The sequence below is a fragment of the Python bivittatus genome, unplaced genomic scaffold (assembly GCF_059951505.1).
Source record: "Python bivittatus isolate LINGU-HERP-01145 unplaced genomic scaffold, Pbiv_v1 ctg000690_np1212, whole genome shotgun sequence".
Lineage (NCBI taxonomy): Eukaryota > Metazoa > Chordata > Lepidosauria > Squamata > Pythonidae > Python > Python bivittatus.
In genome coordinates this window covers 2,493,610-2,509,178 of record NW_028277096.1, presented here as the reverse complement: position 1 = coordinate 2,509,178, position 15,569 = coordinate 2,493,610, and the positions used below count along the sequence as shown (strand labels likewise).

Below are 15,569 nucleotides of genomic sequence, written 5' to 3'. Positions count from 1 at the left end.
CTTTCCATCTGTTCATATTCTCTCTTGGGGAGCAACTGGTGATTTGTTACTTAAGCTGTTTTTACTTATTGATTGATTTGGGGTTGTAGCACACTTCACGCTTTATGGTCATTAATATTTCTCTTGTTTAAGAATCCGAAGTCCAGATAAATTCAAAATGAAAATAGATTGCATCTTCAAATTGTATGGATATCTGAAAGCTTCTAAGAGGGCATTGGCCATCTTCCTAAGTATTGTAATTTTTTAAAAAAGGACTAGGAGGTGACGATTATCCTTCTGTCAAAAATTGATAAAAGAAATATCTTCTCAGGCTTTAGCTAGAACACTGATGCTTCATGAGTTCATTTGTTGGAGAAGTCAACTAAAAATCCCCTTGTTAACTGAATATCAATTTTTCTTTTAAAATGTAGTTTGAGTATTTAAAAAACTCACAGGAAATTGGTACCAGATCAGATCAGATGTACTGGATCTTTTGAAAGTCTCCCTATTTGAACTTCTTAGCATGGTGTAGAGTTCCAGTAATGGCTCTGTTTGCAGTTTAACTTTAAAGCCTGATAATTCGGCTTTGTTTTGCCTGTTTTTTCAGCATTTTTCTCAAGAATGGTACAAGATATTGCATTCTTCCTCCATGCCATCCCCACCTTGCACTATTAATATTTCCAGAATATTTCACTCTTCATTACAGTTCTCTGATGAAAAAGTTGTTCGTCTGAATGAGGAATTGTGGGGAATGTAGGTTTTTTGGGGAGCAACTGTGGTAGCAGGCAACTGAAAATAGCAACTATTTTAAAGATGTTGTGGCAAAGTAGCACTTGTTCCGAGGAAGTGTTCCATAGAGTATGGCATTTATTTTTTTATTATATTTATATCCTTCTATTTCTTCAGGAGTACACATCATCATACATTGATATCTCCTTTCATTTTATCCCCATGACAACAACTCCATGATATTGATTGGGCTGAGAGAGGGAGAGTAGTGCAAAATCACTCAGTGAGTTTCATGGCTGATGTTGGAATATGTTACACTGGTCCAGAAATCCTGAAAAAAATCCATGCTGCTGGTGCTAATAGCAAATGGGGTACATTTACCCCTTTCATATAGATATTCAGACCATAGCTTATGAGAGGGCTACCCTTGCTAGTTTTTTCCATTTCTTTGTACATGACTAGAGTTTTTGTTTTGTTTTTTTGAGCTGTGTAAAGGCTACGGAAAAGGAGCTTACAGAATTCCATACAACTGTATTTACATGCCTCCTTTCTCTTCTGTTTGGTCATCCATCTGCTTCCATAGTTCAGAAACCTCTGGCGATGGGAACCCACTTCAGAGATCAAGCAAGTCATAGGCCCATTTGCTTACTTACGTAATTTATATTCCATACCTTCAACATAAATTTTACATTGCAAAAGTAGCAAACCTAGAAGAAAGAGTTATTGTTAATATGCTAAACAAACACACACTGCAGTATTCCACTTAGATTAATAATAAAATCAATATTGCTGTCAAATGTAGATGCTAATACTGGTTGTATTTAAAAGTCTGGCAGAACAGAAATTATTTCTACCCCTTGCCAAAATTGTTGGAATGAAGGTTGCAAGTGGACCTTTTTTTTTTAGTACAGAACACTTGTATGGCATTCCCAGGAGTGCCTGTTCTGCTGAAAATATGAATAATGGATAGGAAAGTATGTGTGAACTACACCAGCAAGCTATCACAATTCAGGACAGGTTAGGAAGAAAATGTCTCCTCAGTTTGTCAACAAGCAAGACGGGGGAACTGTTTGCTATTGTACCAAAATTAAGGAACTGCACAAAAGTCCAAAGTCTACACACTGATGTAAAAGGAACAAAAGCATGGGAGGAAGAAGAAAACCAGCTTATTAACAATCACTGCATCTGGTTACATACTGTAATTGTCATTGTGCAGTAGCTTCTGATGGAGAGACTGGTAGAGCCAGGTTGGCCCCTGCTAAGCCAGTGAAGTATATGCCTCATCTCTTTTTCAAATGGAGCCCAGTAGAAGTTTGTTTATTATTTCTTTAAAACATTTTTTTCACCTGCTCTAATGCTGAAATGGTTTCCACAGTGACTTCTATGAGGAGTCTGAATGCATTTTGTAAATTTTTAATGAGGAACAAAGAGAAGGAGGAAGGAACAAAACTTTACATTGTTATTTAAGAACAAAGTCTTGCAGCATCTGACAGTCTAATATATTTATTATGGCATAAGCTTTGTTCATTAGTTGGCAGGATTATATTATATCATATATAAAGTCTCTGTTGCTTTTTTTATAGCTATTCATGTTATCATGTAATTATATACCTATTTCTGTTAGTGGTAAAATGCTGTGAGACATTCCAGATTCAGTGGTACAATATAAATGCAGAAATAAATGCATATATGCATACATATATAAAATTAGTGAAATGCATGACGTAGCACTGGTGACAATTCTGTGAAGCCAAAATAACAATTAACAGCCACAGCAATTAAGTGGCAGTCCAGCCACATTAACACTGATAAGTTAATTCATAGCTATAGTAAATAGAAAACAGCTATTTGTAATCAAATTTAAATGGATAGTATCAAACTTTTGATTGATTCTTCTAGTTCAACAGTTCCCTATCCTTACTGTAATCTTCCTTTGCAGTTCTTTTACTGGTGAATGACAAGTTTCAGATCAGAAGCCATGTCCCTTGGAAGTCAAAAGTTTATCCCACTTGGTTCTGGATATTGCTATTTGTGATATTAGATTTGTGTCTGTTGATTCTGTTGTACAAAAACTACTCTGTAGATGGAATTATTAGCAGGATAACATGTATATAGCTTTGGAAGATGAGCAAATGACTCTCTCCTTCACTGGAGTAGTATTAGAGTTTAAGAAATGTCTGATGTGAATCCTTAAGTTGTAACTCCCAGTGGCTGTATAAACTGCAGGCGATGGATTATGTGTTATGTCCTGGATGGATACTAGATATTAAACACATTTGGCTACTTACATTGAATCCTCTGTTATCTTGCAAGCAATAAAGTAATAATGCAGATCTCTGGTGTCCAGTTAGTACTTGGCAAAAGCTAGTGAATTTTAACTGACCTTCCTTACTGATGCTAATGCCAGTCTTTTATGCGGGTCTCTTTCTTCTCTCATCCCAACCCAGCACTCCAAGAAATAGATAGATGGACAGGCAGACACTATCTAGAATCATTTTTTTAAGGAGGTGGATCCCTCTCCCTTTGTAACAATTATGTTTTGATTTTGTGTTTGAAGACAATGTGGGAGCTAACTACTTTAAACCCAGTCTTGCTCAGTCCCTTTCCAAGTAAGGATCTTAACTGGTTGAGCCCTGACTTTTATTTAATTTAGATCCCCAACACTACATAGTAGAATGGGTAAAAATTAATCCTTAGTTAACAAATATATTCCTCCTCCTTCACTTCCTTCACAGTACACCTTGTAAGATGGCTCCTGCTGTTCTGTTTGCATGCATCATCTAAAGGAGAGTGCGCTCTTCATTAAACTGTTCTTTTACTCACTTGCCAGTTCAGTTCATTAAAGCCCTTAATTAATTTGTATGATTAATTGGTAGAGATTTTTAACAGTTTGTCAGACCTAATTTCAGTCTGCTAATATACCATTTTCTTCTGTGCTGGAGTCTATAAGTTTAATTGTTACTGATAATGGTAGCTGACTGGAACTGTATTCTTATAAGGCATTTTTGTAAAAGCAATTGCCTTATTTTTCCATCACTTACAGCTTATATTACCATAGCAACAGTGGCAATGAGTTGTTAATTAAATATCTTAATGAATTCACATATGTCGCTTTACTGGTTCCCTGCCCCCCCTTACTTAAATTCACCCAAACAAAAATATCCATAAGGCCCTAAAGTAATATTTTCCATTTCTTTCACAACCTATGCATCTTTACTTTTTCCAAATGTGTGTGTGTGTGTGTGTGTGTCTGTGTTTGTTTTAAAGCACATTTGCACTAGTGTTTATCCAGCAGACTTTTTCACTAGAGGATGGGAAAGAAAGATATTCTTATAACTGTTCTGTTAAAAAAAGTTATGGCTTTCAACAGCTTATTTGGGTCATCCGTGGTCTTCAAAGAAGCAAAAGATTAGTTAAAGCAGGAGACCAAGAGTGGGGAGAATACCCTTAGTATTGTTGGGTCTCCATTTCTGGGAATGAATGAGGTTTTAGTTCTGGAAAAATACACCTTGGAGAGCAGAATTACATTTATCGCTATCAATGGCAATGGCACAGTCTAGTAGGGCCAAGCACAACATTCTAGGAACCACATAGCCCTTCCAAATAATGGAGACACTAATCAAAAGGGGTGGGAGTTAGGTTCTGTTTTCCCAGCTGTGAAGGTATTACAGTTGGAGTGTTATGGGAGTCTGACCAATAACAGAAGTCTTGGGAAGGGCTTGTTAAGCAGCTTGTTAAGCAGCTTGCAACTGTCCATTATTGCATTTTTTAAAATTTGGGGGGAAAAAAACATGTCGCAAACTGTAGAATTGGCTTTTTGCAGCTAAGTGAGAGTTACTTGCTTTTCCTTTGCATGATTTCATGATTTGTTGGCCACATCTCAGTTTTACTTATGAAGTGATTGCTGTTGCAAGGAGATTGATTGTCTTTTTAAATTCATTTTTGTCTTTTAGTTTATTAACTCAGTTTGTTGGCATGCTGCCATCACAGTTTATCCCCAGTAGCAACTTTCCAATTGCTTTTTGCCCTCATTGAACTCCTTTTAATTGAATAAATTGGGGATTTTTCTGCCTTAATGATAAAATGGACATCTCATTTAAGTTATGTGAAAAAAGGAAAGAATGAGAAGCACAGATCAAAAGAAAAATACATACATACATGTCACACTATTCCCTTTCAGAGTAAGTAAAGCACAGAAATAGAGTAAGAACTTACAAGGAAAAAAAATTAAAGGCATGATGTATAGTAAGAGAAAAGAAAAGGAAATACAACTCAACCTAGTTTTATATATTTATATATTTATTTATTAAATTTATATGCTGCCCATCTCCCCAGAGGGTGACTGGACAGCTCACAATTAAAATCAAGCATCAAAAACAATAAAAAATATAAATATCCAGATTAAATTAGCTTTAAAAATCATACAATATAAAAAGACTATATACCTAAAAAGACTATAAAATTCAAGATGACAGGGGGGACAGAATCAATTACCCCATAAGCCAATTCCAGCCATGCGAGCCCCCATCACATTTTAAATCATGGTAATTAATAAAATAAATAAATAAATAAGCAAGCAAGTCCTCATAGTTCTAAATCAACAGTAGTCATTATACCTTTCCCTATCTTTCTATCCTTCCTTAGTTCTACTATATCCATAGTCCATACATTGCCTTTTCTGCTTTAAGCTTCTCAACCTCTGATCGATTCCATCTTACCATGACCTTATCCGCCTTCCCCTTCCTCTTAAACCATGTAGCCTTCCTTCATAAATTTCTTTGTATAAGAGAAAACAATCTTTGATATTTCTGACGAAGCAACCTCAAGAGCTGACCTAGGCATTACCACTGATTGTTAATCACAAAAATATCAATGTCATAATCGTTAATGTATTAAAAATACTTGGTAAGATGATACAAGCAATAACAAATGTGAAAATATATAGCTAATCCTCAGTTACCAATGGCAATTGGGACCAAAGTTGCCATCTCTAAGAGACGCAGTCATAAAGCATGATGTCACATGTCCATGTCACTTAGTGACAGCTGTCCTGGCAGTCCCAGTTGCCATCATTAGCTGAGGCCCACATGGGTTGTTAAGCAAGGATCTCATGTGACTGTAGTTTCCTGACGGCTTCCCCACTGACTGCTTGTGGAAAGCCAGAAGGGAATGTCAGAAATCACATGACTGCGGCTCACTGCAACATCATAATCACAAGCTGGGTGCCGAGTACCCAGATCACAATCACGTGACCGCGGGGACAGTGCGATGGCTGATACTCTGAGGACTAATCATAAGTATCACTCATTCAGCACCATCACAATTTTGAATGGTTGCTGAACGAATCGACGTAAACCGAGGACTACTTGTACATAATCTCTGATGCAGAGAGGTTATCTGTTAATAAGAACATGTAACGATAGAAAATTTACATATTTATGACATCTTCTAATAATGAGTATTGAAAATACTATGTGGGGAGTCATAATCAGGACAATATAAAATAGGTTAACTAGCCAGCCTTCCTCTGAGGACATTGACTTCTGCCGAAGTTGGGTAATTTCTCCAATCTGATGCTCTCTAGAACTGTTGGACTACAAGTCTTATATTCCCGGCAGAGTGGCTGTGATGACAGGGAATTATGAAAGTTGCAATCTGTCATATCTGGAGAGCATCATTTTTGGAAGGGTGTTAAAAATTGTTTATTATATATTTTAATTAACTGCTGATATATTTATAACAATGGGAAAATTGAGTATAAAAAACCTGGTCACACTAGTATGGTGTGATAGTTCAGAGTTTGCTGGCATGTGTAAAGAACAAAGTAACATTTATTTATGTATTTATAAGACTTATATGGTCACCCATCTTATGTTCCATAACTCTCACCATAACAATATGAACATTAAAAAGAACTTCCAAAAACCAGCTCCTGACACTCTAAAACAACACTTCTCAATACATAAATGATCATATTTTATTTATTTATTTTATTAGTTTATATATCAAATTTATATCACCGCCCAACTCCCCCACAAGGAAAAGCCACCTTTTAAAAGCCTTCTGGATCTGGCACAGTGGGCAAATACCTTCAGGGAGAACTGATCCCACAAATAACCTGCCCTGTGCCATACAAAGGTCTTTAAAGACAATAACTAGCACCTTGAATTACACCAGGAAAGAAACTGGAAGCCAGTATACTGGTGCACCAGTGGTGTCATATGGACAAACAGGACACCTTAAACTGTGCACACTGTTGCATTCTGGACCAGTTGTAATTTCTGGATGATCTTCAAGGGCAGCCCCATGCATAGCATATTGCTGTAATCCAAATGGGAAGTGACTAAGGTGAGTGACTAGTCCAGGAATAGGTGCATTTGGCACATGAGATGGATCTGTGCAAAGGCTTCCCAGCCAAACAGCCATAAGTTCAGGGGAACCCCAGAATTGCACACCAGCTCTCTCTGGGGAGTGCTGTTCCCTCAAAAGTCAAAGTTGATGCCTTTCCAGATTTTGGGGGCGGGAGGGCTAAAAAACCAAAGCTACTCTGTCTTGCTAGGATTGAGTCAGCACCAGTCCCTCCTCAACCAGGGGCCAGAGGCAAAAATGAACTCATAGCAGCGAGGATCCTGCTTCCTCAGGATCAACTCTTCAAACTCTTCCTAGATAACTGAGCTCAGACAAGTCTTAGGCACTTCTATAGGGTCTGCACAGCTGGAATCCAACTCCAAGCAAAACCAAGTGACTCTGTCCAACAGATGCCAACGGTATTCCTCACAGTGGCCCTGTAAGGACTCCCCCAGCCCCTCCATACCCAAAAAGGACCTGGTAACCTGAAACAGGGCCACCAGCCAGTTGTTTGCAGATGCAGTAAGAGTGGAGAAATGAGTCACTTCACCACTCTTATCACCACAAGATAAGCCCTAATAAATGCTTTTACCTCTGGTTGGTTGGCTTCACTCATCTTTCGCCAGCAGAGCTCTAGGTGTCACTTGTGTCATCTCATCTCCTGGATGGTGCTTCCCTTCACATCCATACTTGTTTTAATGTTGAAACAGATGGGATTTCAGTGGGTTTGTGGGTGCTTAGGATGTGTTCACAAAAACTCCCAAATATTCAAGAAACTCAAATATTTGATTTGATTTATTATTGGACCTGCTTTTGAATTATTTTTTAATAAACCATACGTAGGCTTTGATTATGGAGAATTCAGTAACCATGAATTGATTTTCTCTAACAGCAATGAGAAACGACGCAGGGAGCAAGAGAACAAATACTTAGAAGAGCTGGCAGAGCTGCTTTCAGCCAATATTGGAGAGATTGACAGCCTGAGTGTTAAACCAGACAAATGCAAGATTCTAAAAAAAACGGTTGATCAGATTCAGCAGATGAAAAGACTCGAACAAGGTAGATCTACAAAATCTTTTGTCTCTTTTGTTGTTCATTCCTTGTGTCCTTGCATTTATAATACAAGGCAATGGTATATAAACTATGTGCCGGGACCTTCTTGAGGAAGCATAGGAGGACCTGAAGAATGTTTGCAAAACTTAATTCTAAGGGAGGATAGAATTCTGTAGTGGGGTCTTCTTTCATCCACTGCTAAGGCACAATTGATCAAAATTCGAGTTTTGCATAAGATTGTCTTCCTGGTTCACACTGGATGAACAGGGATGCAAGCTCTTCGCTCTTCTACAACCACAACCTGACTTTTAAAAAGGGAATTCAGGCAAACTCCTGCTGTGTTCTGATCATAACATTCACTGTATGCAGATTTGCGAGAGAGGAGCCAGTGTTATTTTCTAAAGCTACTGCAGGGTTAATATCCCAACCCAAAGATGATTGCATACAATTGCAAGCAATAACCCTATCCCTAACCCTTATTTGGTGGTTTATAGAACAAAGTATTGGACTTACACTAAGAGTTTTTTTATCTGCGCTCAGTCGTTACCGACTCTGCAGTGACTGCTTGGACGGGTCCTTGCAGTTTTCAAGGCAATTGTTTCAGAAGTGGTTTGCCAGAGCCTCCTTCCTAGGGCAGAGCCCAGCTGGCGAGCGCAGGAGGCGGAGTTTCCGTTGCTTTGCGCCCTTTTCGGGCGAGCGCGGTTTCGCGCTTACCGGCAACTGCTCCTGACTCCTTTTGCAAGGCGCCGCCAGCATTTTTCTTCCCACCGGAGTGAGAGTACCCATTTATCTACTCACGTGAGTTTTCGAACTGTTGGGTTGACAGGAACTGGGGAGGAAACAGGAGCTTTTGAGGGGCATTGAGCCATAGACCCAAATGGCAAGCTGCATATTATGCACAACTGCATCTAATGAAGGATGCACTGTACTTTTTTTTTTTAAATTATTATTAGCAAACAGCTTTGGGATTGATTGAAATGAAGCAGAAGTCATGGCTGGAGAGATGGATGCTTAATGTTTTCATTGTTCCCTTCCCCCCATGTTTTTCTCTTTATAACATCCTAGATCTGGATCCTGCAAAGTTAGTGGATAATTATTTGGGATATATGGATTTGGAGCAAGAAATTGGCAAGCAGAGAAACGTTATGTAGCTTCATTATATTTCCTGTTGTTCTGATATTCAAAATACTCCCTCAAAGCTGTTTATAAAAACAATCCACAGTACATTTTTTAAGCAGATTCCCCCCTCACCTACTTGATATTTATTTATGGTATGACATGCCAATGTATACAATCAGTTGTTTTGCCCATTGAAGTAAATTGAACTACTTCAAAGAAAATTCAGTATTCCCACCTCACGTATATTATACTGTCTGTGTGTGTGTGATTGCTGGGGACTTTTTCAAGGGAGAACTGGTACATCAGGGTCAATGCTCAACTATTTCTGCAGTGTTGATCCTCTATCTTTCCAGCTGCTTGGGAGACAGGGAGCATTTGTAGCAGGAGTCGATGTGCACAGCAAGGATACATTCAATTTTGCTGGGTTGTCAGTTCGTACTCATACTTCCTCTATCCTCTCAGTCACTTTATTTTCGTTTGCCAAGCTAATACATAGTTTTAGTTCTATTTGAATATAAGAACAGCTGATTAACAGGCAAGCTTCAGACTGAGAATCCTTGGTGATTAACCGTTAGATTTTGCTTCATCAAATCTGTTGGTCACAAAAAGAGGCACAGCTAATTTTATCAAGTTCATAAGAATAAGTTCATAAGAATCACCTAGCCAAGGAACTCCAGTGATGTTACAGGACCAGTTCTATGCCATTGCCTAATACTCATTCTAGCACTCAGGATAAAGAATGTAGATTTCTCTTTGTGTTTTGAACAGGCCTCTGAAAAGAAGCTTGTGAGCTAACTATTTTAATGTGATGTACTGTTTGAGAAATTGCAAAAACATTTTGTTTGGTAAAGACTTGGGTTTTGGTCTTGGGATTGAATTTACAAAATTATACATGTTTCTGTAATAGTTGCAGTTGGATGACACAAGAAGCTTTTAAGAGAGGGGCAATGGGGTAGGAGGCAGATATGGGTGTATGGGGATCTCTAATTGCTTCAGGGAGCTGCTCACCTCCTGCAGACTTAAAGGATTATTCAGTCCTGTGCAAACTTTGCAAGCTGTTGTGTAAAAGAAATATGCATGGCTGCAGAATTGCATAATAACGCTAGAGCTTCAGTTTCCTGCTTTACTATGCTCTTGGTATGTTTGTACAAATGTTTTCTTAGTGCATGTGCCACCTAGCTCCCTTTGTGATTTCTTTCTCTTCCCATTGCTTAGATTTTATTTAGCAAGAGAAAGAGTGTAGAAACTCAGTCATTAGATTCTACCCCAATCCTGTATTGCTGTGATGATCAGTAGCTGTTTTCCTTTAAGTGGTGATATTCTCAGGGTGGGGAAGGGAAACAGATTTGGAGTAATCAACCAAACACTGTGCTTAACATAACCTTCAGGTGCCCAAACAGGACACTACATTCTGTAAGCAGATGTAATAGAGGCAGAATAGAAATTTTATGCTGGTTATAGTTTTTTGCCAACTCAAAGTTGGATGGATAGCACTTCAACTCAGATGGGAAAAGCCTGTTGTAATTCATCTGTAAGCTCCAGTATCTTCAAGTCCTCAGTTGTGCTCTCTTACATCATCTACTTGCGTAGACACAGATCCTTGCCATTCTGATCCAGATTGAAGGATCACCGACTCTTGTAGAGCCTACCATGGATGCTTGCCCTGAGGTCCCCTTTAATTTTTTTTATAACGAGCAATATCAGGCAGCATTATATAATACAAGTATGCTTGTTGTCTTCAGTTGCCTGTTCAGTCTAGTGTAATGGTGAAATGGGATAGGAAATCATATGCCAGAATCACGTCTCATTCAAGTCTGGATGCTAAGAATAACTATGGGATCTTCCAACTATAACTAATATTTCTACAGTGCTACAGCTAACCTTTTTCATTGAATTTTATTATGAACAGTTCTTCTTTTATTTTATTTCAATTTCATTCAGATATTACTGAGTAACAAAAATTATGAAATTATGAATATCACTCAAAGCCACCTCTTTAGGGCAGGAGGTGGGATGATGACACATACATGACAATTTACTATTTATATCGCATCAGGTGTCAAGACACAAGTACGTAATGGTGGCATTTGGAGAATGATGTCATCATTCTGGCCTTGGTGCATTGTATTGTGGGTACTTTGGCCTAAAGCATCCATTTATGCAGTCCTTCTACCTTTCTGCATTTTAAAATTGTATCTGCTTAAATACATGTATGTGAATTCAGTGGATTTCCATTTGGCTGCCAATGCACTAAACCCATCACTTACTTGAAAGCAAGAGCCACAATTAATGGCACAGTTAGGAATGCTGAGATGTGAACAAATACCCACCACTTTCTGGAAGTCTGAATGGTTTCTGGGAGAAACAACATTTCTCCATTAGATGAAAATTCAGTGTTATCACTTTTCTGCAAGAAAATATTGCTGAGATAATCAGACAAGTAATCAGAGCCATATACTACAGTATGCGGTAGAATCCAAGCCTTATACTACAAAATCCATCCATTGAGTCATCCCAAAGTAAAATGTTGTTGGGCATAATTGCACATTGCTGAAAATATTATTTTGGGAGAGGAGAAGCCAATAGCATGGGGGGGAGGGGACAGAAATATCTAGATTTTCATTTTGAATTTCTGTGCTCATACAATTCAAGAGAGAGGTTCTCTCATTTCTCCCACTGTAGCTAAATTGCTAGCAGCTGGGAGCATGAGAAATGGGGCCCTGCCAAGGTCTATTCTGGAGTCTCTTCATGCTTAGATGAGAGAAAGAGGCACTCCATGTTTCCCTCTGAATTGAATGCTTGCTTTGTAGCATTGGTAGCTAATTTGAAAGACAAAACATAGGGCACATAGTCTGTCAGCTTGCCAAGGAGGAAAGACTATGCTTTGCATCCCAAGGAAGTTTTCTTTACATCGAGAATGGGGGAATGAAAGGGAGGTTCTGACGTTCTTGCCAAGGATACTTGTGATCTCTGCAGTCCACGTAGCCCATAATAAGCATGTTCACATGTTAATGTTTTCTCATGTTTACACCTTTCATTTAGGCCTCTTAGGAGACAGTTTACATACTATGTTTATTTTGTGGCAAACAATAATGCATGGCTCTCAGTAGGAACAGAAAATGAAATGGCTGCTTTCCTTGTTAGCAATCAGAATATTCTTGCTGCAAGCTAAATATAAATATGCTAGAGACAAAAAGAGATGGTGTTGTTAATATTTGTGAAAGTTTATTGAGATTCTAATCAGCTGGATTAATCACCTTCTATTTCAGACAGTTAGCTTAATTTTTTTAAAAAATCTGTATATAAAACATAACATTTTCCACTAGATACCTGATTTTGGAAGAGCCTTATTTCAATTTCAACATTTTTAAATTAAATAATTGTTGGATGCCAAGAGAAAGGAAAAGATCTCTGCATGAGAACTCAGATATCTGTTTCCACTCAGAGTAGGCAGTTTTGAAGGCAATAGGGCACTTGTCTGATTCTACTGTAAATGGCAGCCTCATATCTCTGGGAAAAATATATAATTACCAGATCACAAGGGATTTCAACTTTGTTGCTATAAGGAAATGAAAAATTTAATTTTAACCCTAACCCTAAGCTTCAGAAACTTCAATATGCAATTCTCAAAAATTAATGCTTCAAAATGTCTAAAAGTTCCTTATGGTTTAGCAAAGTCGCTTTGTCTTTCTCAGCTGTGTTCATGCAGGATGATAGTGAGCCTTGGTTAATGGAACATTCTGGACAGGACTGAAGGAAGCCCTTTTGCAGCTGCTAGTATTTTTCAAAGCTATTCAGACAGACCACCCCAAGTGGCAGAAGATGGCTTAAAAGTGGCAAGGAACTCCTGTGAATGTGATCCAAATTCTTCTGCTCAAACTCATGATGCTGGTTTTGAAAAGTAAATAATAATTCCACATGTTTTTTTAATTGTAAATTGACACTTTTGCCTGTGCCTTTTTGCGAGTGTTAGAAAAAATGGTTTCTGGAAAAATCATACTAGGGCAAATAATTTTAGATAATATGTGGAGAAGTTAGTGCCATGGGCCTCTGTGGCTTTCTGGCACTTTACGAAAGCTATTGCAGAACCCGGATGCTATACACTATTTGAAAGAGAGAAGGGGATCTTTTTGGAAACATGCATTTGGTGCTGTACTTCATCAGATTTCATGCACATTACAGATGGAAACTGAAGGGATTTTTCGAGGAGGTAAGTGCTTAAGAGTTTCTGGCTTATGGGCACTTTCAGCAGTCATTAGTCTCCTTGGCATGGCATAGCATGGCTGAACATTAACTAGGACAATTGCTACCTCAGTGTGTGCTTCCTTGAGCTTTGCTCTCTGCTGGCAGCTTATCTGTTTCTGCTGACTATGTTGTTTGGGGAAGGGAGGGAGGAACCTCACCTCATTTACACTACATTTATTTCTAACCTTTGGGGCATGAAATGATGGCTGAAAAGTGGCTATGGCCATCATTATCCATCAAAAGGTACTATTTGAACTTTCAGCATTTGGGGTTGAGTGTTAATCATGTTGGTGTCCCTTTCCAGAACATTTTCTGTTATTCCCAACAAAGAATCTATAAATGCTGATTTGCTCATTAGATTTTCATTTCTGATTGTTAGTGATCTCCACCTCTGGTTGTCTCTGCAAATGCGATGTATGAATGTATTTCGAACTAGAACTCATAGAAATTAAATATTTTTAGGTAGTATTTGTGGATTCCCTTGTTAGTCCCACAACTGCCTTATGTGCCCTTTCCTAAGAATAAGCAGTTAAGAGTCTTTCCCTTAGTTGTTAGAGTAAGGAAGGTTAAATGATATTGTGGGTTAATGGAGCAGAAGGTTGCTAAACAGGATGGGAACTGAGCTCTCTGTTTAAGAGCATCCACCTTTCAGTACCAACTTTTGAGGTCAAATAAAAGGAGAGACCTATTGCTTTAAAGACTACTGATGGAAACAGGATGCTGGCCTAGATAGATTTTTGGCTTGAATACCAAAAGGCTGTTATTCTCACTGAGCTCTGATTCTGCTGGAGATATAGGAGAAATCTGAGCTCAGCACTCTATAGCTGCTGTCTTCTGCAAGAACTGTTTATTCAATAGGGAGCAGAAGGGCATAATGATAAAGGTAAGCAGTTGGGGGGAGTGGCTAAGAAGCTAAAAAGCTTCTTAGATATAAGAGCTAAGAGGAGCTATAAGAGAAGTGATTATTAAGAAACCTGCTTAGCCCTCCTGATTTCTGCTGCCTTCCCTTTTTCTAAATTGGTTTCCACATTAGGAAAAGGCTACAATATTTTGCTTTTTTTTTAAGACCTTAGAAATAAACAGGTGTGATTTTGCCATGGATATGCAAATGTGTACATAACATTCAAGGATAATGTATTACATGCCCAAGACTGAATGTGAGAGCATGTTGAAGGGTGGTTGCTGTTGCTAGGGAAAGTTCCATGGAACAACCTAATGAACTATAATGTCTTTTACTCGTCTGTAGAACTGTTACATAGCAAGTACCTCGCTTCATAGGCTGGGATTGAGGTGTTTTAGTGCCCCATCTGTGTTGATGATGGTGCAAAGGAAATTGGTTTGCTGGCATTGGGCATCTTGGCTTCCAAAAAGCAAACCTACTGATACATAGGAGACTCTAAAGCTGGATTCATTTGGTGGTATTAAAACAACTGTAGCTGATTCTCACTTTCTCCCTTATCTCTTTTTCTCCTTCCTATGCAATAAGTTGTTGAAAACTGGTGGATTGATTTCTTGTCAATTTGAGATGGGTAAAGGCTGAAAATGGACTTAATATTATTTAAGAAACCAACCCCCCAACTCTCTCCCAAAACAAAGGAAACCACCCAGAAAACCCTGGCCCAGCCCACATCATCACAACTGCAACTCCCATTTACTCCCCAAAATATTAAGTGCAGTCCTAAGGCATCAACATGCTGCCCATCTCTGTCCCAGACTTTCTGACAAGGTGAAAAGAGGAAGTTTTAAATCTCAGAGCATCAAACAAATACCCTTTAAATTCCATAATCAGGATTCTCAGTGGAATCTTTTCTGGCAGAGAGAACACTAATTGGCACTGTCTAAAGGAAAGCAAAGGTATGAAGCAGCAGGTGGAAGCTACAGTGAATGGAAACAATCCACAGTTAAGCCTCTTTTTGCCAAGCGTTCACCAGGGGCAGTTCCTCCTGTTGACAGATTTCCCAGTTTGCTTCTTCTAAAGATGTAAGAAGCCAGCCCTTTCCCTCCATACCAAGCATCTCATTTGTTTCTCTCCCTCGGAATAGTGGGAGGACCTCAAGAGAACAGAGGAAGCCTTCTGAATCAGCTCTGCCCGCATG

General features: G+C 38.6%; 1 protein-coding gene across 7 annotated transcripts in view; it reads left to right on the top strand.

Moving 5' to 3' along the window:
• The window catches only part of NCOA1 (nuclear receptor coactivator 1), a 290,001-nt gene that overhangs the window by 190,223 nt on the left and 84,209 nt on the right, over positions 1-15,569 (top strand). For all 7 annotated transcript variants that reach the window (XM_088152158.1, XM_088152155.1, XM_088152154.1 and 4 more), the window contains one exon: positions 7,949-8,115. In XM_088152158.1, coding sequence (XP_088008284.1) covers positions 7,949-8,115 — 167 coding nt within the window. The remainder of the gene's footprint in view (positions 1-7,948; positions 8,116-15,569) is intronic.